We start from the raw sequence: 23,862 nt of genomic DNA, 5'->3' as shown, positions 1-23,862 counted from the left end.
TTGACATTGGTATCTGTTACAGAGATCCAGAGGTTTAAAATTACCACACTTCTGCATGTAATATCCAATCTGAGGCATAAATGTAATTTTAACTGATGTAGTGAATGCATCACAAGGGTTCTGAGGTCACCAAACTATGTTTTTGGTCAGTATTTTTTCACCAATAAAACTTTGATGCGCTCTCTCTGTATAATGGGCACTTCACACCTCTGCAGGCTGTCTTTACTTGTAAATTATATGATGATGCCATCTGGCAGTGTAAACATCTTATTTCTCTTAGGAGTTCTTTGTACTTGCAAATGAAACACAACATTTTTTTATTATACCGTAGGCATAACCTAAAAATGTTGTACAGTTTTATGTGAAGTAGGTTAAAGTGAACTTGGATTGCTAGGGAGATTATTTTGTGTTAACATTACATTATGCACACTTATTTGTTGTCCCTATATGTTAAAATACATAAATGTGTCAAAGCACATAAATAAACTGTCATAACTTTACTGAGCTAGAGAACTCATTTTATACAAGCAGGGAAAAAAAGGGAACCAACAGAAAAGTGCTCCTGCTGGAGCACAAAAAGGCAAATATGTAGCTCTTTAAAAGACTGTGACAGAAAAGTGGGGAATTAGCTGCCCTAATCCTCATTCCGCCTTGCCATGTGAACATATTTGTGCTTTTTTGAGCTGAAAGATGAAACACTCCTCAGTTAATATTACATCGATTGGTATTGCCTGAAATAGCAGCCAAACTTTAATTTTGATGTGACTGTGACCTAATAGATAAATGCTAATTGCACTTACAGGTTTCAGGAGTCATTTCTAATCAGTATGTGGCTGCTCAACAATATTAGATACAATGGTAAAGGGCTTTTGCAAAAACCAATGCCAAGGTATTTTACACTGTATTAATGATATATTCTATTTAGACACAGTATTAGGAAGACACTACTTTTGTCTCACACTTCTAATTACAGCTAATCTCATCACAGGTCAGTATTATTGGTATTACACCACACACTGTAACACCAGTCAGCACACACAATCCTCATTGCGATCCAGTGTGTGGCCGGTACAGTTGTCGCGAACATGAGTATTCAGCGCACTGTAAACATTTCAAAAACATTTGTCAGAAATGACAGTTGTCATGAATTGGTATGTTTTTCTGACGGTCAGTTCACACCAGTAAGGACCCACTCAGCTGGTAAGACACGTCGTGTAGCACAAGGCTCATACCAGACTCAACAGACTCCTAGACTCAAGTGAATGTCACTTCATTCATTTAGCACTAGCGAAGCTTGGTAGTCTATTCTGCCTACCATCGTCCTGTGTGAAGCAAAAATGTGTTTATCACTGAGTAAGGGTTCGTGGACCCTTTACATCCTTGCCCTAAAAGACTTCTTTGTAGCCATAGGAAAAGTTGTTAAAGATTACAAAAAAGAATAAAGAACATTAAATTTATCAATGGAAAATCCAGGATGGAATGATGACAATATTAGGAAAAGGATAATTGCTACTTAGCATATAGCGGAGATGCTGAATTGCTGATAGGTGCAACAAAAAGTCTGTGAAACAAGTAAGCTTTTGGCCAAAAAGGCCTTCATCAGAGTTGGACAAAAAACACACACACACACACACACACACACACACACACGAGCACAGTTTTGGTTGCCGCAGTGAATTACCTCTACAAGAAATATTATACAAAAATTTCTCTCCATTCTCTGGACCAAAAATGTTATTTATTACCTCTCAGGATCCACTTAGGTGTACATACATTACTGAAACAGTCCCTTTCAAACTTATTAATGATAGCTTAGCTGATGGCTTTCTTCAAAGGGTAAAATATTACAGATTTGGAAACCTGTTTTTTGGCAACTAAGATTTGTGTGTAGTTCCCCCGTGCTGCAGACATAGGTCCAAACAGATGTCTTTAATCAACACCGATATGATTGGAATCATATAACCTCCCTATTGGACTGTGATCGTCTTAGTCTTTTGGCAGGTGCCACAAGTACTTAATACCTTGTTTATGTGCCTCCCCACATTATTGAAAGCACAATCTAATTTCAATTTCTCAAGACATTTTTTTGGTGCATACTGGGCATTAGACATACAATGCATAGATGAGATTAATTTATCTACATCTACATTTATACTACGCAAGCCACCAAATGGTGTGTGGCAGAGGGCTCTTTACGTGCCACTGTCATTACCTCCCTTTCCTGTTCCAGTCGCGTATGGTTCGCAGGAAGAACAACTGCCGGAAAGCCTCCATGCATGCTCGAATCTCTCTAATTTTACATTTGTGATCTCCTCGGGAGGTATAAGTAGGGGGAAGCAATATATTCGACACCTCATCCAGAAACGCACCCTCTCGAAACCTAGACAGCAAGCTACACTGTGATGCAGAGCGCCTCTCTTGCAGAGTCTGCCACTTGAGTTTGCTAAACATATCCGTAACACTATCACGCTTACCAATTAACCCTGTGACGAAACGCGCCGCTCTTCTTTATCTCCTCTGTCAACCTGACCTGGTACGGATCCCACACTGATGAGCAATACTCAAGTATAGGTCGAACGAGTGTTTTGTAAGCCACCTCCTTTGTTGATGGACTACATTTTCTATGGACTCTCCCAACAAATCTCAACCCGGCACCCGCCATGCCGACAATAAATTTTATATGGTCATTCCACTTCAAATTGTTCCGTATGCATACTCCCAGATATTTTACGGAAGTAACTGCTACCAGTGTTTGTTCCGCTATCATATAATCATACAATAAAGGATCCTTCTTTCTATGTATTCGCAATACATTACATTTGTCTATGTTAAGGGACAGTTGCCACTCCCTGCACCAAGTGCCTATCCACTGCAGATCTTCCTGCATTTCATAGCAATTTTCTAATGCTGCAACTTCTCTGTATACTACAGCATCATCTGCGAAAAGCCGCATGGAATTTCGGACACTATCTACTAGTCATTTATATATATTGTGAAAAGCAATGGTCCCATAACACTCCCCTGTGGCACGCTAGAGGTTACTTTAACGTCTGTAGACGTCTCTCTATTGAGAACAACATGCTGTGTTCTGTTTGCTAAAAATTCTTCAATCCAGCCACACAGCTGGTCTGATATTCCGTAGGCTCTTACTTTGTTTATCAGGCGACAGTGCGGAACTGTATCAAACGCCTTCCTGAAGTCAAGGAAAATGGCATCTACCTGGGAGCCTGTATCTGATATTTTCTGGGTCTCGTGAACAAATAAAGCGAGTTGGGTCTCACACGATCGCTGTTTCCGGAATCCATGTTGATTCCTACAGAGTAAATTCTGGGTTTCCAGAAAAGACATGATACGCGAGCAAAAAACATGTTCTAAAATTCTACAACAGATCGACGTCAGAGATGTTATCCACAACATGCTCTGGCACACACAGTTTCCAACTTTCCTTACTTTCATCATTTCTCTTGTGGAATATCCAATTGTTGATACACTAATAAGTATGAATCTTTCTTCACCAGCTCACCTATATTTTTGCTTAAACATCTTAAGATTATCATCTTAATTTTGCTCCCTATGCACATTCTATAAGTACTTCCTTATGAATTCTGCCTGTTGCACTTCTTTCGATAGGTTGATCCTAATCTCTTCATCTTGTGGTCTGTTCACTGCTATTGCCCTTGAATCAATTGGTAGTCTTGATAATACATCGAGTGTTGTCGGTTTTGCCAGGTTTGTATGTCACTTCAAAGTTGTAATCTTACTGGGCATGGACCTATGTAGTTAATTTACTATACCTCAGTTTGCTGGTGGTTAAAAATGCGACGGCTTTGTGGCCAGTAACCACCTTCACTTGTCTTCCCGCCAAATAATAATGGAATCGTTTGATACCCCATGCAGTTGCTGAAGTGTCCCAGTTGGTAACAAAATATGTTCTTTCGCATGCATTTAAACTTCTGCTACCAAAGTCTGTAGGTTTTATCACTTTGGTACCCCCATCTTTCTCTATGTGTTTCAGACATATAGCCATCTGTAATGTGAGCTATCTGGGTGGTACAATATCTCCACATTACAAAAGGTTTTCTTAATCTTTTGAAATCCCTCTTGACAATCTCTATTCATGTGCTATCTCATCTTTGCCTTTCTTAGCTTTCTTAATTTCAGGACATTGAGTATAGGATCCCTGATGAATTTTCTGTAGAACTCAGACTCCAAAAAATGCTCTCAGTTGCTTCTTACTGTTGGGAATGGGGAATTGCCTAATAACCTCCAACTTACTTTGATCTGGGTAAGTACCTTCCTCTGAAATTTTGTCTAAGGAAATTTATCTGTGATTTACCAAATTCCAATCCATCCAAATTTGCCATCACTCCTGTTTACTCAAATGTGTCAAGTACACCATGTAATTTTCCAAATTTTGATCCCATGACTTGCTGGCAAGTAGTACATCACCCACATAGACAATGACTTTCCTGAGTAAGTCCTTACCGGTGGCGGCTCGTGAGTATACATTTTGGATGTTCATAAACTTTTTGATTCAGATAAATTTCAATTCATGAAACAGCAACTGCTGTATAACAGCTATGATTATGAACACATTTATACAACTGCAGCCACTACCATTAATATTAATAATAGTAATAATAACATAACAATGACGTCCAATGTAGTTTCACTGTATAGTGATTGAATTGACGTCCGAGGAGTGTTTTACCATCTAACAGAATTTATGCCAACTGCCAAATAAATGAAGAATATTATTTGACACAGTGTGCTGCCACCTAGTGGCACAGACTTAAAGTTGTAGTTGAGAGGTAAAGCATAGCTGTACATGCCATGAACTGTGCACATTGTTAATCAAATCCGTATGTATTTGACACGTAAGGCAGTTACATCATGCCAGCCTCGCATGTGCAGAAACTCCTTAAAACATGCACAATTGACGATTTGCTCATGACCCTGTTGCCAAGTTTCGTGGCATTTAGAGGAGCAGTAATTTAAGGGCCGTATATTTCAGATTACCACATCTATGTTACGTTTAGCAACATTCGAAGAAAAATAACCAGTAAATCTGCAAGTTGTTGAAAGTTAGGGTGTTCACATGCTTTTGTGCTCTGACACAGCAGCCATTTGATGCAGTCTCTGATAAATTCAGTTTGGAGATGGACGCATTAAGGCTGAATGGCAAAACTCTGAAATGGTAACTCCTGTCAGTGTAAATACATAAAAGCTGTCTACTGACAAGATTCGGGGGCAAAAGATACAGTGTATGCCAATATTCGGAGTCAAGTCAATGCTACTGAGTGTATTTGCTCCTCAATATTTCTGGATCAATACTGCTATTGCCTCAGGTCTGTCTTTCTCTGGTTCACTGATGCTGACCACTGTGCATACATCCAACACTATACTCACTTTCCCATCTTTTTTTATCCCCCACAAACTGAGGACTATTATACTATCTGTTGGCTCTTCATATAACTCCAAGATCCAGCATCATCTGTATCCCTTCTTTTACTGCCTTCCTATTTGCCTGGGGGATAGAATATTGTTTAATATTGACTGGGATATGGTTCTTTATCATCAGTCCGCATTCTACCCCCCTCACAAAACCTGGCTACTGAGAGAAGACTTTATGATGTTTGTACAATACTGTAATCAGTTTCCTTCAAACCTCCTAATCCAAGTACATCATTCCTTCTAGTTTCTTGCTTATCGTATCCTCCCCAAGTTCATCCTCTCACACTAATCCCTTATAGAATATGTGCCCACCTTCCTTCTCCAGCTCTTCATCTTGGTGTTCATAACATAAGCTCACCTGTTCAAATACTTCCTCTTCCTCTACTTTGTCCTCTTCTATAAAAGTTAACCTTTTATTCTCTCCATTTCTCCCTGTTACCTCAACAGTACCTTCATCAAAACTCACTACTATTTGCACTTTGTTCAGCCAATCTATGCCCAAAATAACTGACATGTTCAAATCTAGCAGTACTAAAAAATGTTGCTTTATAGTTTCCCCCTGTGCTTGGTAATCAACACTTGCTGTGTAATGGGTTTGCTGTTAACATCTACAACATTTACAACTCTCACACCATTAACTGGAAAACTCTGTAAGCGGAACTCCACACTCAGTATTTGTTCATATAATCTCTGGGATATAGCATATGCTTCATTTCCTGTGTCTACAAAAACATCAGCATTCAAACAGTACATCTCGATTTTAACCATAGGTAATAAGGGTTCTTTGGAAATCCACTCATTTTCTTCCTTTAGGTCTCTTCTCAGATCTTCACCATCATCATTTTGATAAGGTTAATGTTGGTCCTGGCAGATCTTTTCCTGACTCGATCTCAACTGGAGCACCATTTAGTTTCCTGTGTTCCCTACTTCGTCAGTTCATACCTTATTATCCATTTGTCTGTCTTCTATCCTCCCACAATTTCTGGAATCATCTTCTCTGTTGTGATCATTTTAAAATTGATGGCCATTACCATGGCTCCTATATCAGTGTTCTGTTCCTTCCTCTGTCATTTGGTTGACTATTGAATTGATTACTTTGGTAATTATTTCTCCATTGCTAATTCTCTGAAGATACCCCTCCATGTGATTTGCAATGTAGTAAATCTTAAGAGATTTGCACATTGATAACTTTTGGACCAGTACTTGTGCATGAATTCTCCCTTGAATTGGTCATAATTACTGGCTTCTTCTTTCCTCTTGACACCCCCCCCCCCCCCCAAAAAAAAAAAAAAAAAAAAAAAGTGAAAGCTTCGTCATCCATTCTGTCTATTGCAAACTGAATTCTATCTGCTTCTCTAAAGTACACTGGGAAAAACCCTCGTAACCACACAGTAAATATCATCGGATGCAATGCTCCATTTTGGTTTATACCTCTGCCATATGTTACTTTGAGTATACCTGTTATCTTGTTCACTAATATAACATCATTTCCTTCCATCACAGTTAATGTTGTATTGCTAATCTTCCTATCGACCTCTTCAGTTTTATTCTCCAAATGGTGTATGCCATCCTGCAACTTCTTAATATTGTCTGCAACTTTCTGATTGTCCTCTTGCCACTGCACTTTTATTGCTCATTTTAAAGTTACTACTAGATCCTTTTTTCTCCTTTCTAGCCCATCATCGGCCATATTACATGTTGTTGCATCTATTTTACTTTTTTGACTCTTGGTTATGATGTGCTTCTACTTTTTGGGTCTTCCCCTCTAATTTAGTTTGAACCTCCCTAATGTCTTCCTCTGTCTTTCCTGCTATCTCTTCTCCCATCTTGCCCATATCTTCGGAGAGTTGGTCTATGTTCTGCTGCAGTTTACTGTCTCTTTCATGGAAGTCTCTCTTCATTTCTTTCTTAAATTCTTTTTACTCTTTCTTCAAATGTTCATCATTTTCCTGTAATATCTTCTCTATGTTCTCTTTATTCTCTTGGGACAGCTTCTTCAAGCATTTGTTGGTTTCTTCATTACCTTTGGCTAATATCAAGTTCTACGGGAATATTTTCCCTATACTTTCTTGCATTTCTTTGTTTTCTTTTAATGCTTCTTCATTCTTCTGGTTCATTTTATCTAAGCTCTGCTGGGTTTCACGTTATCTCTCTTCATTTTCTCTTGACATCTTCTCCATGTTTTCTTTCAATATTTCTTAAATTATCTCTACTATTGCTCCCAAAGTTATATATAATATACCATTATTATATTTGGAGACCCAGAGCCTCGCTGATGCCTTCACAGACTGAGACCACTCTCCCAGTCCCGTACAAAACAGGTCTCCTGTCCCTTAAATCTTCAGTCACCAGCCACAACCACCACCACCACCACCACCACCACCACCACCCAGAGTCCCACTTTCCAGCCACAAAGGAGTATCCCCCCCCCCCATGAATCAGTACCACCTAGTGGTGGAGCAATTGAATCACATTCTCCGCCAGGGTTTCGACTACTTCTTGCCATGCCCTGAAATACGGAATGTCCTACCAACTCCCCCCCCGCCCCCCCCCCCCCACACACACACACACAAACACAGTGGTATTCAGTACCCACTGAATGTACACAACATCCTCATCCATCCCTCATCTAGATTCTTTGTACCAACACCAACTTTGCTGAATTTCACAACTGGGAAATCTCCTTGCAATATATCTTATGTTCCCACAACCGTCCTGGCCTCAACCTTAGCTAGTCTCTGTCCATCCACATATCCCCTTCCATGCTCCCACTCCAGCAGTGCACAGCCTTCTATTCCACCAATGCACCCACATTCTCCTTTCCCCCCACACTTCTTCTCTCCTTTTCCACTCCTCTCCTCTAACAAAATGTTTGTGCTTGCCATGGGCTGCATGATTTGCAAGATATAGCCTCCTTAGCAGCATTCTCATTCCATTGACAACAGCATGTATATACAGGGTGACAATTATTGAACTATATGAATTAAAATCATCATAACTTCTGAATGGTTTGCATTGGTATGTTCAAACTGCATGGTTGGCCGCAGGGCATAATGGAAATTAGTATGCGCTGTATGGTTTGGTTTAGTGACCAAGCCCACTTTCATTTGGATGGATTCATCAATATGCAAAATTGGTGAATTTGGGGGACTGAGAATCCGCATTTCACTATCAAGAAGTCTCTTCACCCTCAACGGGTGACTGTATGGTGTGCATTGTCCAGTCACTGAATAATCCATGTGATATTCCTTGAGGGCATGGTGACTACTGAACAGTACTTGAAGGTTTTGGAAGATAATTTCATCCTCATTATCCAAAGTGCCCCTGATTCTGACAAGAAGTGGTTCGTGCGAGACAGAGCTCGATCCCATTGAAGCAGGAGAGTGTTTGATGTCCTGGAGGAGAACTTTGGGGACCACAGTCTGGCTCTGGGGTACACAGAGGCCACTGGCATGGCCTTTGATTGACAGTCATATTCTCTGGGGGAGGTGTACAGCAATAACCCTAAAACCATTTCTGAGCTGAAAACAGCCGGTCAGGAAGTCATTGACAGTGTCGATGGTCTGACAGTTCAGCCGGTCATTCAAAATTTCACTATTGTCTGCGCCACATCATCGCCAATGATAGCAGGTATATTGGAATGTCACAACCTAAACCTGAATAGCTGTAGTGACATTTACATGTTAAATAAATTGTGTGCATGCTGTAGTTCGTTAGTAATATACATTTTTTTCATATAGTTCAATAATTGTCACCCTGTAGTTGCACAGTGTAACCATGATGTCATGATGAGGTTTCGGACTCCAATATTATTCTGATTAAACAGACTGAAGATTTATTTCGCAAAATACTGAAAGGTATTTCAGAGGATTGTAATGCATGTAGACCACTTAAGCATCAGATGCTGATAGCCATGTGATACTGACACAATAAACTGTTATGCACCTTTCCATCACTAGGGATAGAAGGAGCATAGTCTCTGAATAACAGATGTATAATTTGTCATCTATACCACTGTGTGTTCCTTGAACAGATATCAAATGAAGATAGCATTCACATGTTGCATTAACACAGTGTTGGTTAGACAGACACTGTTATCAGACCTCATACCTTTTAGACTTCTCTGTGAGGTCCATGTTATGCATTGTCTGTATGTTGTTGAGAATAAGACTTGCAAATGCTGATTAGGCAGACTTTTGTGATGTATTGCTTTATCTGCACCACAGACCAGCATTTACAGTGATGGTAACAAGTAGCTTTGAAACCTCACCATAACTTCATGAAGAATTAATATTTTTTATGTTGTAACCACTAATAACATTTATCATAGGTTTTCTTTGGTATTGCTCATCTAAATTAAAACATTTGTGACATTATCTGGGGTACTTTCTGTCAAAATGGGGATGCTCTCCTCCAGTAATACTTTATCTTTTATTGCACTTGGCTTCAAATTTTCATCCAGTGATGAGTCTGTATTAGTTTTTACTGTGAAAGTTATCATGGTTTCTCCTGTAAAATTGAAATATTACCTAACAATCTTTATTCAGGGATCTTGAAATGGGAACATATTCATCAAATTATAGATCAACTTTTAGATATTACATTACTAATAACATATAAAACAACTTTTTTAAAAAAATACATTCTGCTGTGACATTATAGGGACTTGGATTTAGTGACGGCAGTGGTGAAATCACTGGGAGGCTTTAAAATTGACAACAAGGTTGGGCCCTTGACAACACATGTTGTTTCCGGAGGTCCCCGCCGCACCTTAAACATGCTATTTGCAATTGCAAGAGGCCTTTGGGTGCTTCGCCCTGACTGGGTGCTTCATTCTCTTGAGGCTGGCTACTGGCTTGACGAGGAGAAATTTGAGATGACAGATTTCTCACCTGTTGTCATGGTGAGAAATGTTATCTTTTTGCATGCTTTTTGGTTTTACTATAATTTAGTCACTTTTTTTTAAAACTGTAAAGACAGTTTAGATATGACTGTCAGCTACAAAATGACACAAGTTATGCAATATATCAACAAAAATAATCAATTTTTGAAACTGTAATGCCAGCAGGAGCACACACATATAAAGATACTAAAATTTGCAATGTATCGGATCCAGTGGCTCCTCCTCCTAGCAGAAGGGTTAAAGGGATGGAAGAGGGTTGAAAGAAAAGGACTAGTTAGGTTAAGGAAAAGGGGTAGAGAATGCCGGGTCAGGAGAGATGTAGCAGACAGGATGAGGAGGAGGGACTGACAGTTGGGGATTGCATTGGATGAAATTTGAAAACCTGAGAGCTTAAAGGTGAAAAGGGAAGGGGGGTTAATAGACAAGATAGAGATTACTGACAAAACATTGTCCATGAGTTAACAAGAGCTGCTGCATTGTATATGTGCATTGTATGTATTAGAGGTGGTAGGGAGATGGCGAAAAATAGGCAGGTCAGAAAATGAAAAATATAGAAAACTAAAAGGGAGTGAAGAAAGGATTAGTTTCTGTGAATAAATTCTGGCCAAAGTAATTCGTGTAAATTAAGCCCAGATGGCTGGTGAGAACCAAGGAAATTTAGCTCCAGTTCCCATCTGCAGAACTGTGAGAAGCTGGTTTCTGGGGGAAGAATCCAGGTGACATTTGTCATGAAACAGGCACTGAGGTCACAACTGTCAAGCTGTAGAGTATGCTCTGCAACAGGATATTGTGTGTTGCCAGTATAGACCCACTAAATATGCCCATTCATCCTAACTGATTACGTGCCGATAGTCATACCGATGTGAAAGGCTGAACAGTGTTTACATAATATCTGATATAAGACGTGTTGTTTCACAGGTGGCTCTCCCTTTGCTAATATATGTTCTGCCAGTGGCAGCCTGGTTTAGGTGATTGTAGGAGGCTGCATAGTGCAAATATTAGAGTGGGGACAGTCATAGGAGTAGGAGCCATAGGGTAGGAAGATGGGCGCAGGAGTGTAGAATCTGACAAGGATATTGTAGAGATTGGGATGGCAACGAAAAGGTATTATAGGTGCGGTCGGCAAAATGTCAGACGGAATAGACCTCATTTCAGGGCATAATTTCAGGAAGTCATAGCCTTGTCAAAGTTGCTGATTAATACGTTCAAGACCAAATTAATCAGCTCCTCTGACAAAGCTATGACTTCCTAAAATCATACTCTGAAATGAGGTCCATTCTGTCAGACTTCTGCCCACCAAACACAGAATAACTTGTAATCGCCATGCCAATCTTAACGATATCCCTGTCATACCTTATACTGCTTCTGCACCCATTTCCCTATCCTGTGGCTCCTGCCCCTGTTACCATTCCTGATGCAATACTTGCCCCATGCACCCCCCTACTACTACTACCTATACCAACCCTTAACTGGCAAAACATTCTATCAAAGGGACAGTCACCTGTGAAACAACACATCATATTCCAGCTGTTATGTAAACACTGTTCGGACTTCTACATCAGCATGAGTACTACGAAGTTATCAGTTTAGGTGAATGGGCACAGGCAGAGGGTGTATACTGCCAACACATAATATCCTGTTGCACAACATGTTCTACAACATGATAGTCATGACCCTGGGGCCTGCTTCACTGCATGCGCCATCTGGATTCTTCTCCCAGACACCAGTTTCTCAGAACAACACAGGTAGGAACTGTCACTACAGAATGTTGGTTCTCACCACCCACCTGGCCTTCATTTACAATAATTTCTTCAGTGTCAACATTTATTCACAGTAACTAGTTTTCTATATCTCTCATTTTGACACCTGTCTGTTTCTTGCTGTCCCCCACCTGCTTCTACCACATGCAGTGCAGTTAGCTTTCTGCTATTACTGACTTGTGGACAATGTTTTGGCAGTAATCTGTCGTATGTATTACTCTGTCTTCCACCTTTTAAGATCTCAGGTTTTCAAATCCCATCCGGTGCAGTATCCAACAATCAGTCTTCCCTTCTTATCCCGTCTGGGAAGTCTCGCCTGACCTGGTGTTCAGCTTGACTTCTCTGAACACTACGCCTTTCCCTAAACATCAAGAGTCCTTTTCCTTCACCCCTCTTCCTTCCCCGTCAACCCTTATGCCAGGAGAAGGAGTCAGTGGCTCCAAAAGCCTGCAAACTTTAATACCTTTATATGTGTGTGCTCCTGACGCCGCTTGGTGAGTAGATTTTTTATCTGTCCAATTATGTAATGCAAGACATGTCTTTAGGTGGTATTTTCTGCCCTTGTGACAACTGGAATTAACGCAGTTAACTAAAGTGAACGGAATGACTGCATAGTAGCTTTTGTGTTCATTTTCTGTTGGGACAGGCTTTATACTAAAGAAGAAAATAACAATAATAATTTCTTCTTAATTATTTACAGAATTTGATTAAGAATTTTGGATGACAGGCTCCCAATCACTACGTGGTTCTTTCTGGAAAATGCTCAGTTATCCGTTATTTGATATTGTAAATATATTAATGGCAGAACAGTTTTTAGTGGGGGCAGATGATGCCTGCAGCCAATAACCTTGCCGCAGTAGTAACACTGGTTTTTGTCAGATCACCGAAGTTAAGTGCTGTCGGGCTGGGCTAGAACTTGGATGGGTGACCATTCGATATGTTGAGTGCTGCTTGCAAGTGGGGTGCACTGAGCCTTTAAAAGCTACTTAATTGAGAAGTAGCAGCTCCGGTCTCATAAACTGACATATGTCTGGGAGAGAGGTGTGCTAACCACATGCCCCTCATGTCTGCATCGAGTGACACCTGTGGGCTGACGTTAACACGCAAGCAGGTCTGTATCGTTAGGCCTTCATAGCGTATTTGGGCAGAGTTTTTTAGGTGTGCCTTTAGGGGCATAGCGACCATTAGAAATTAAAATTACAGAGCAGTCACAAGTCACATGTAATTTACATGTGACTTCAGGCTACTATGCAATTTTAAGAACAGTTTTTGTCTGCAGGAATCGGAAGTTTTTAGCTAATGTGATAGCTGCTGCTCTTCTGGCATTAACAGTAAACTGAATTCCACTATTGACATTACAAGATGCAAGCGTAGGCCGCAAAATAATGCCTTTGAATTTTTTGCATAAAAACTCTTCATTCTTTTAAATAAAACAAACTTTATTAACATTCAGCATCTTTATTCTTCATGTCTACTCATTTATTGCTCAATCATGGAAAATCCAGAATGGAATGACAATATTATGGAAAGTATAGATTGCTACTCACTATATAGTGGAAGTGCTGAGTTGCAGATAGGCACAACAAAAAGAATGCTAAACACTATTTATTTCTCAACATAGTCACCCTGCTGATTAACACATTTCTCCCAAGAGATCAGTTTGTTGATACCGTCACTGTAGAATGTTTGACTTTGTTGACAGAGTCCCAACTTCACCTCTGCTTCCACTGCTTCATCACTTTGAAGTGAAGTCCTTGAAGGTGTTATTTAAGTTTTGGAAACAGATGTAAATCAGGTGGAGCCAAGTTAGAACTATATGGAGCGTGACTGATGTCAGTGAACCCTAGGCTTCAGGTTGTTGCAGGTCTTGCAGCATTCGTGTATGGTCTGGTATCATGCTGAAGGAAAGGGTGCTCCATTTGTGAATGAACTCTTCAGATTGGAAACTCGATTACAGCGTTCTGTTTCTCATGCATTGACATAGTTATGTTACACACCACCATGTTACTCGCTACAATTCGGAGCCCTCTAGTGGCAGAAGATTGCAGATATGTAGACTTCAAGAATAAAGATGTAGAACGTTAACTACATTTGTTTTATTTGAAAAGCTTTAAGAGTTTTCACATAAAAGATTCAGCGGCATTACTTTCAGCATGCCCTTGAACAATCTGGCAGTAAGTGTTCCACTGAATTAACAGATATTTCTCTGAAAGAAATAATCTGCACCTGGTACACTCAAAATATCAAAATTTTTAAACTTGCATCTTCAACATGCATGCCTCTTCTGCACGTTAGATATTCGATCAGTGGGTAGGTTAAATTTTTTGTCAGTGCAGCAAAACAAAATCTGTATTTTATGTTTAATTTCTGCAGTGGTCGTACTTAATTCATGTAGGTAATATGCATTACGTTTATTACTGCTACTCCTTGGATCGATTGCATCACAAGACTAAACAATAACTCAGTCACAGTTTCATACTGTTTTTAGCAGAATTGTCTGCAACGTAAATGGAGAACATTTATAAATGTTGTTACTATTATGTCTTGGTATTTATCCTCTTATGAAGCCAACTTAGTTCTGACGTGTCTAAGTGATTGGTGGCAGCAAGTTAGAAGGAAAATCACATTAGATTAATGGGGAAAGGGTGAGGCTGGAGACACAGCACATTTTAAAGAGTGTTAGGCATTGTCTTTATGACCTGAGGCACAAGGTAGCACAAAAGAACCACTATCCACTACAGAGAAACTATTCAAAGCACAATTATCAAATTTCTATTGGGTGCTAATGGAAGAATTGCTTGGAGGCGATTAATATAGTTCATCAATACTAGTGAAATATCAACCAAGTTAATTAAAGAATGTGATTCTGAGCTAAGTAACATATTAAGCTATCTGTGTAACCAGTCCTTTATTAGTGGAATATTTCCTGAATGGCTGAAATATGCTGACTTAAGCCACTGTTTAAGAAGGGAGATAAAGAAATAGCATCAAATTTCCGTCCAATTTCACTGTTGCCAGCATTCTCAAAAATTTTCGAAAAAGTAATGTACAGTCGTCTTTATAGCCATCTTATCTCAAATAACATACTGTCAAAGTCACAGTTTGGATTTCTAAAAGGTTCTGATATTGAGAAGGCTATCTACACTTACAGTGAAAATGTGCTTAATTCATTAGACAAAAAATTGCAGGCAACTGGTATATTTTGTGATCTGTCAAAGGCATTTGACTGTGTAAATCACAATATCCTTTTAAGTAAACTAGAATATTATAGTATAACAGGAAATGCTGCAAAATGGTTCAAATCTTATATCTCTGGCAGGAAACAAAGGGTGTTATTAGGAAAGCTATCAGGCATCATCCAACTGGGAACTAATTACATGTGGGGTCCCACAAGGTACCATTTTGGGGCCCTTACTTTTTCTTGTGTATATCAATGACCTTTCATCAGTAACATTACCAGATGCCAAGTTTGTTTTGTTTGCCGATGATACAAACATTGCAATAAATAGCAAATCAAGTGTAGTCTTAGAAAGATCAGCCAATAAAATATTTGTGGACATTAATCACTGGTTCCTAGCCAATTCTTTCTCACTAAACTTTGAAAAAACACACTACATGCAGTTCAGAACTTGTAAGGGGTGTCCCAAGAGTATATGTCTAACATACGATGACAAGAAGATAGAAGTAGTGGACAGTATTAAATTCTTGGGATTACAGCTTTGATAATAAATTCAACTGGGAGGAGCACATCACAGAACTGCTGAAGCGTCTTAACAAATCTCTGTTTGCAATGCGAATTTTGTCAGACATAGGGGATATAAAAATGAAAAAGCTGGCATACTATGCTTACTTTCATTCCATAACGTCATATGGGATTATTTTTTGGGGTAATTCATCAAGCCAAACTAAAGTTTTCCGGGCACAAAAATGTGCAGTGAGAGTTATATGTGGTGTGAACTCAAGAACATCCTGCAGAAGCCTGTTTAGGGAACTAGGGATACTAACTACTGCTTCCCAATATATTTATTCCTTAATGAAATTTGTCATTAAAAATATCACTTTTTCAAACCAACAGTTCAATTTATGGAATCAGTACTAGAAATAAGAATAATCTTCACAAGGATTTAGTCACTTAGTCTTGTACAAAAAGGTGTGCATTATTCAGGAACACACATTTTCAATAACTTGCCAGCAGCCATAAAAAGCTTAACAACCAATGAAATTCAGTTTAAGAGAAGCCTAAAGGATTTATTGGTGGCCAACTCCTTCTACTCCATTGATGAATTTCTTAGCAAAACCAACTAATTTGTATATAAGTACAACATAACTTCTGCACAATTTCAGTGCAGTAATGTGTTCATCGAAAATTTGTGTGTGTGTGTGTGTGTGTGTGTGTGTGTGTGTGTGTGTGTTTTAGTATAATCTAACTTCTGCACCATTTCAGTGCAGTAATGTGTTCATTGTAAATAACTATTACAGTAGTTGTATTACCTTATAAATAAATAAAAAAAACTTTTTTATTTATAAATTCAGTGCATTAGTATTTGTAAAATGGCTCTTAGTGTTCATTAAAATATGACGATCATTCCACTTGGGACCTGTGGAATGATACATTAGCTTATTTGTTTTAGTTGTAAATATTTGTCATGTATTGTTGTTTTTCTGACATGTTCCACATCCTGGAGGACCTCCTCACTACGGATCAATTGGAATGAAAGTAAATCTAATCTAATCTAAAAGTGATTAAGTAGCAGACTAAATCTGCAATGAAATTTCATCTGAAGACAACAGTGCTTTGAATTGGACTGCTCTGGCAATCCTTACTTGGTAAACTATTACAGCATTTCATTTTCAACAAATATTGGCACACTTGCTGCTCAGCAGAAGTTACAAGTAAAGACTAAATTGCATTATATCTTTCCTCAGGCTTTTAAAAACCGGTGTCAGTTTTATTACTAATAGGATTTGAACGACCATGTACAATCAGTGCAGTCTTTCTTTCTCTACATTGAATATCTCTCTTCTTCAAAAGATAATGTTGGAAAAATGTAAATAGGAAGTCCTTTTATTTGTAGAATTCTGTTGAGGCCATTCTCTAACCATCTCATGAGCAGTGCATCATATTAATATAGCACAGCAATTTATATCATTTTATCTAGTAAAAGTGCTGGGTCCATTTTCATTGAATGTACATTTCATATGAGTGTGGAACGTCACATACAAAATGTTCAAAAAAATTCCCATATTTCTACAGGGAATGGTACTGGTCGAAACTAGGAAATAAAGGTCCTAAAACATGTATCTAAAAATAGGTAATTCTTGAGGTATGGGCCATTCTATTTTCTGATAATCATCTGGTTTCCACTTAGTTTTACAAATCCTTCAGCCCTCCGTAAAGAATCACAAATACAGTTGAAAACACTTCTCCGTTCTTAGATTTGCTCACATGCATTCACCACGGGCTCATTTTGTGTATGCATTTTTTGATAAGTGTGGAATACATCAATGCCTTCAAATGCTACTGTACCTAGAAATCTGAGGGATTAAGTTTAGATGAATGAGGTGACAGTGTTACTGGACCCCCCCCCCCCCCCCATCTTTCTGTTAAGGTGGCTTACTCCAATAATGCAGGTAATTTTGTGGACAGAAATTGATGATAAATACCACCCGTTTGATCTTTTCGATTTGTCGCTCTGTTCTTGCCCACACATTGAAACTAAAGTGAACCTGATGCTTCACTTCAACCATCACTCAAGAATTTGCTTCTGCCCACAAGTGATAACTTTTTATCCCACCCTTTGCAAATCTCATCTCATCCACAAATAAAATACAAACTGCTAACTGCAAATCTTCAGTGCTATGTCTTAGTATATATTGGCGTAACTGTAACATAGCATAGTGGTGTGACCCAGGAGCTTGCATGCACTGAAACCAATATGGATTAAGTAACTCCCTGTGCACAACTGACCACACAAACAGTAAGAAATGACAAAGTACTGATAGTTTTCAACATACGGGGTGTTTGGAAATTGCTGTTACAGGCTTCTAGGAATCCTAGAGGTGAGTGAGTAGATAACATTGTGAACTGGAACCCAAGTCCGGAAATGTACTGCTTCTATGCTACAACCATTTGAAAACATGATGGTAATGCGGCCACTTTTACAAATAATTGATTAGGTGTGACCCAGTACATCATTTGTTTTACAGTTCCACTCATTAATAGCAACTGTGTTGGTTTGTAAATAAGTTCTAATTTTCTGGCTCTTTTTTGACTGCATCTTTACCCTCCCCACACCCCTCCTACTTCATCTGACCACAAAAACAAGGAAAGGGGATACCCTTTGGAGCAGGGGTACCTAGGTCACAAGTGTCCTGGAGTCGATGGTACTAGGCACAAACATTAAATTTATTTTATTGGCAAAATCGTGCTTCGTTATGTAAGCAATGCAGACAGTTATTAAGCAAAATGACATAAAGTTGGTATTAGCCACATTATATAACAGATTACAGTTTTCAGATTAATTCAACAAGACCCAACCAATCAGGGTTCTTGAGATTCTGTCAGCCAAAGTCACCTTTAAAACAAGTGACACAAGTGACAAATTCAACTGGCCTTTCATTATTAAGTAATTACAAACAATAAGACCTTAATATTCCCCTCGGTTCTCAGCAGTCTCACCTAAAAGTATCATTTATGATTCTCAGTTCCATTTGCACTTGCCACTCTTTGGGAGTAACCACATAAGCCAGAGAATCATTCAAATCAGCAGTGGCTTTAACCATCTACGTATGATTACACAACACTCAAAATACTGAAATTTTAATTGAAACACTTAACTCCCCTATTTGAACTGACAGTAACCACTTAAATTTCAAACTACATACAGTGTAAAATAAGATAAATTTACCAGTGGTCTAAAGGTTGTGCAGACAGACAAAATGTGGAGTTTAACTCAGCACCTAGCAGTCCCGAATTCTCAAAGGAATTCACCAGTTTGATTCGGCACTTGAGGAATACACCAAAAATTTTTTAATTCAGCCGATCACCACACACATCACAAAATTTTTTTTCAAAACAATTTCACAGCTCTAGCCACCACTGAACAGGTTAACAGTTTCCTGAAAACTGACAGGTGTTTGGGAGTTTCAATTCAAAGCACTAATGAAGCTAATTGCCTAACAGGACGTCATCAAACATAGGCCTTGATCAATACATGAAAACAATACTTGCATTTACTGGTGCCCTCAGCGCTGATGACACATCCCGTTACACATAAGTCCAGCCAGTCACATGAAATGATATGGGCACTAGCTGCTTGTTACTTCAAGGTTATGACTTGACACTGAATAAGGCCTCAAATCCTTCAATATAACAAGTGAAATGTTTTAAAAGCATTCAGTGATAACAGGTTAAACATAGAGCTGCGATTGTAGGCTGAACATAAACTAATTTACTGCCACAAATTACTCTAAAACAACGCATATGCCAGTACTGCCAGAACATGTTAAAGATGGCCATAAGAATAATAACAGAATATTTCAACTAGGTGGCTCTAGCCACTCAATGTCAACCAATAGTGTATATGCAGAATTTCTTTTGCTAAAATAGTTCACTGGCATATGTCGGTCCCAAATGTTTTAACTTGAAAAATATTGGAAATAACAACCACTGGGCTACCACTGCAGCTGCACAACAGACAGTTTAACAGGCCTTTAGCCTCTCTGTGTATGTGTTTTTAAGCACACAATAAGTTTAAGTACATAGAAAATGGTTACTAGCTACATACCAGTATTATCCCGGATATACAATGCCTGTTAATTTTAGTCACAATGCTTTACATTTGCACACTAAGACACAACTCAGGAGCATACCTCAGGACTGCCTCATTTTGAGCCAAACCCGCACAAGATTACACACAACCTGAGCCTTTCAGTACATGACAACGTGAGTTTTATGAAAAATATCTGATTAATTCTCTAGGATTGATACTTGATGATGATATTACCATGAATGTAGTAGTAGTAGTTCCCTCTCTGCACTCCCAAACCTTCAGGACATCAGCCGTAGTGACTTATTTCATCCTCACTAAACAGCACCATGCCAGGCCTAGTTGCTCTTGACACTGATTCACTCGTGCCCATCCATAACGAGCTCCGCTGTGACGTGTCATGTGTTGTCACTGTACTTCCTCATCTCTCTATTGCATGCAACTCTCCTCCTTAGAACCATGACCTTGCAACTTCCCACACCCTCTGGTCATGTCCCCAGCATTGCAACTATCGCTGATGTAAATTGATAGCCAAAGAATGCAGTGGCATGCATCAAACACCCCCTCCCCTCTTATCCCCCAGGCAAGCCACTGGGAGGGCGTAGACCTGAAGACGACGTTCTATGAGTCTTCCGTTACCTTCCCACACAACTTTAACTGGCTCAGGTGTATACGTAGTCGCTTGGGGGTCTGCACATCTTCCACTAGGAAGCTCACAGGGGATGAGGTATTAATCATGTGGTAAGAACACACAAACCTGGATGATAGCTTCCTGGTGGCACCTACATCACCCTTGACCTGTTCAAGGACATTCTGGACAAATACCTATCTGTGGCACCCTGGTACTTCTCTCCCTATTTTAATACAATGCTTGTCTTTGATGAGGGTGCATTATGTCGCACCTCACTGCCTGCTATCTGGTTTTTAGATCACTTGGGTCCACACGCTCGGGTAGAAGATCGTTCAGTGACCAGATGTTGTTTAGAGGAGAATGTGCTTTGTAGGTGAAGGTCAGCCTTGGCAGTGTCCCCTTTGTAAGCATCAGGATGTGGGGTATTGAATGCTAGGCTCAACCACCCCAGAGATTGGTCCCACTTCCTCTTAGATTTCCTATGTAAATTATGAGCATGGACTTTGGATTCTAGTTAAGAAGCTCTGTGAATGATGGCTGTGGGTAATACAGGATTATCGTTATCTGCTTAATCCTGTGGTGAAAGCAAAACCTCTTGAGCTCCCTTGACGTGAACACTGCTGCATTATCGCTTACCAGCTCACGGAGTGGGCCAAAACTCAAAAACATAGATGCTGCATGGTGACGGCAACTATAGTGCCGCAGCTGGGGCCAACCAACAAAAACACGTGAATGCATCGACCAACCCCAGTACGAACTTATTGCCCTCCTATTATTCGTAACTTTTATTTATCTGACTTACCACATTTTTTAATAACATTTATATTTTATGTTTAATTTTTCTTCAACTTCTATTTTTAATTGTTTTAACTGGATACTTATCAACAAAATAAGTTGCAAAAGCATGATATTTATCACAGATAAATAATACACCATTTTAAGTTCAAAGAATTTTATTTACTATTGATTTATTTTTGGTTTTTGTATTCAACTAATTCAACAATAGTGATTTTTCATACCTTGTGTGTATTTGTAACCACATTTGACAAAAGTACTCTTTCCTTGCTGCTTGTTTGTTGCCTTTCTGTTGATATGAACTGCTTGTAACTAGTGCTGTTGGTGCTCATCAGTTCTTTTCCTTCTTACAGTTTATATGTGTTAATTGATAAAATTTGTACCTAAACAAAATTTGTTCCTAAACATAAAAATAGTAATTCAGACATCTAAACAAATGCACTACGAGAAGATGGGATATAGTGAAAGAGGAGACTGGTAGAACCAGAAAGGAACAGAAGCAAATAGCATTAAAGGTAGCTGACACATTAGTAACCGATGGGCATAGTGTGGCAAATCTAATTAACAAGTACTTTATATCCGTTACTGATAGAATGGGATTGTCAGGATCAGTAAATAATGCCCTTGAATATCTGAAACTAGAGCCTTTACAAATAGCTTCAGGTACATGAATATGTCACTCACTTCGCCAAAAGAAATAACTTCCATAATAAAATCTTTAAAAACAAAGCATTCTAGTGGTTACGATGAAATATCAACAAAGTTAATTAAGGCGTGTTCTTGTGAGTTTAGTACAATTCTAATTTACTTGTGTAACCAGTCAATTATAACTGGGACATTTCCTGACTGATTAAAATATGCAGATGTTAAGCCTCTATTCAAGAAAGGGGATAAAGAGATACCATCAAACTACAGACCGATTTCACTTTTGCTAGCATTCTCTAAAATTTTAGAAAAAGTAATGTACAGGCAGCTTCTCAGCCATCTGACCACAAACAATATATTATCAAGAACAGAGTTTGGATTTCTGAAGGGTTCTGATATCAAGAAGGCTATTTACACCTACAGTGAAAATGTACTTAATTCATTAAATAACAAATTACAAGCAGCAGGTATTTTCTGTGATTTGTCAAAGGCATTTGACTGTGTGAACCACAACATCCTTTTAAATACATTAGAATTCTATGGTGTCATGGGCAGTGCTGCAAAATGGTTCAAGTCATACCTCGCTAACAGGAAACAAAGGATGTCAGTGCAAGGGACTAGTGAATTAAGTCATCAGTCATAATTAGAACAGGAAGAAATTACATGTTGTGTCCCATTGCTTTTTCTTGTGTACATTAATGATCTCTCGTCAGTTACACTGCCAGAAGCAGAGTTCATTTTGTTTGCAGATGACACAAGTATGGCACTAAATAGTATGTCGAGTGTAGTTCTAGAAAGATCTGCTAATGATATTTTTATGGCTATTAACAAATGGTTTAAAGCCAACTCACTGACATTAAACTTCTATGCAATTCAGAACCTGTAAGAGGCTTCCACCCAGCATATGCATAAAGTATGAAGAAGAGCAGATAGAAGAGGTTGACAGTCTTAAATTCCTGGGATTACAACTTGATAATGAATTCAGTTGGGAGGAGCACACCACAGAACTGCAGAAACGCCTTAACAAATCTGTATTTTCAATTCGAGTGTTAGCAGACATAGGCGACATAAAAATGAAAAAAACTTGCATACTTTGCCTACTTTCATTCCATAATGTCATATGGTATAATATTTTGGGGTAACTGTTCAAGTCAAACAAAAGTTTTCAGAGTCCAAAAGCATGTAATACATATTATTTGTGGAGTAAATTCACGGACGTCCTGTAGAAACCTCTTCAAAGAACTGGGTATACTAACTACTGCCTCTCAGTATATTTACTCCTTAATGAAATTTTTTCTAAATAATATATCTCTTTTTTCCAACAAACAGCTCAGTTCATACATACAATACCAGGAACAAAAATGATCTGCACAAGGACTTAAAAGCACTTACTTTAGTTCAAAAAGGGGTCTACTACTCGGAACACTCACCTTCAATAATTTGCCAGCAAACATAAAAAAATTTAGTTACAAATAAAGATCAGTTTAAAATTAGCCTAAAAGACTTACTAGTGGCCAACTCCTTCTACTCCATTGACAATTTTTTTAATAAAAACAAATGATGTATTGTACATACTAATACTATTAGTGTTGTTATTTCAGCTTTAAAAAATTGACATGTTCCACATTCCACGAGGATCTCCTCAGTACGGATCTATGGAACGAAAAACTAATCTAATCTAATCTGTGCACAGGCTGTTTTGATTATTAGTACATTATATTTATATTCATATAAATAATGTCTTCAAACATGTCCTTTAAATTACACTTGGCTGACAAATTAAAACTGCATCTTCATCCACACTCTGCAAACCATTGTGAAGCACGTAGCCTGAGGATACTTACCATAATATCACTTATTAGGGCTTTTGTGTGTGCCATTGGCATGTGGAGCACAGGAAGAGTG

The 23,862-nt window shown here is 38.7% G+C and overlaps 1 protein-coding gene across 3 annotated transcripts in view; it reads left to right on the top strand.

Moving 5' to 3' along the window:
* Positions 1 to 23,862, top strand: part of LOC126259327 (uncharacterized) — a 233,219-nt gene that overhangs the window by 185,202 nt on the left and 24,155 nt on the right. For 2 of the 3 annotated variants that reach the window (XM_049956019.1, XM_049956018.1), the window contains exon 6: positions 10,117 to 10,357. The exons of the other annotated variant lie outside the window; for it this stretch is intronic. In XM_049956019.1, coding sequence (XP_049811976.1) covers positions 10,117 to 10,357 — 241 coding nt within the window. The remainder of the gene's footprint in view (positions 1 to 10,116; positions 10,358 to 23,862) is intronic. 3 annotated transcript variants of the gene reach the window in all.

This window comes from Schistocerca nitens, chromosome 5 (genome assembly GCF_023898315.1).
Source record: "Schistocerca nitens isolate TAMUIC-IGC-003100 chromosome 5, iqSchNite1.1, whole genome shotgun sequence".
NCBI classification, from domain to species: Eukaryota; Metazoa; Arthropoda; class Insecta; order Orthoptera; family Acrididae; genus Schistocerca; species Schistocerca nitens.
The sequence above is the reverse complement of the archived record's forward strand: the minus strand, read 5'-3'. Positions and strand labels throughout refer to the sequence as shown.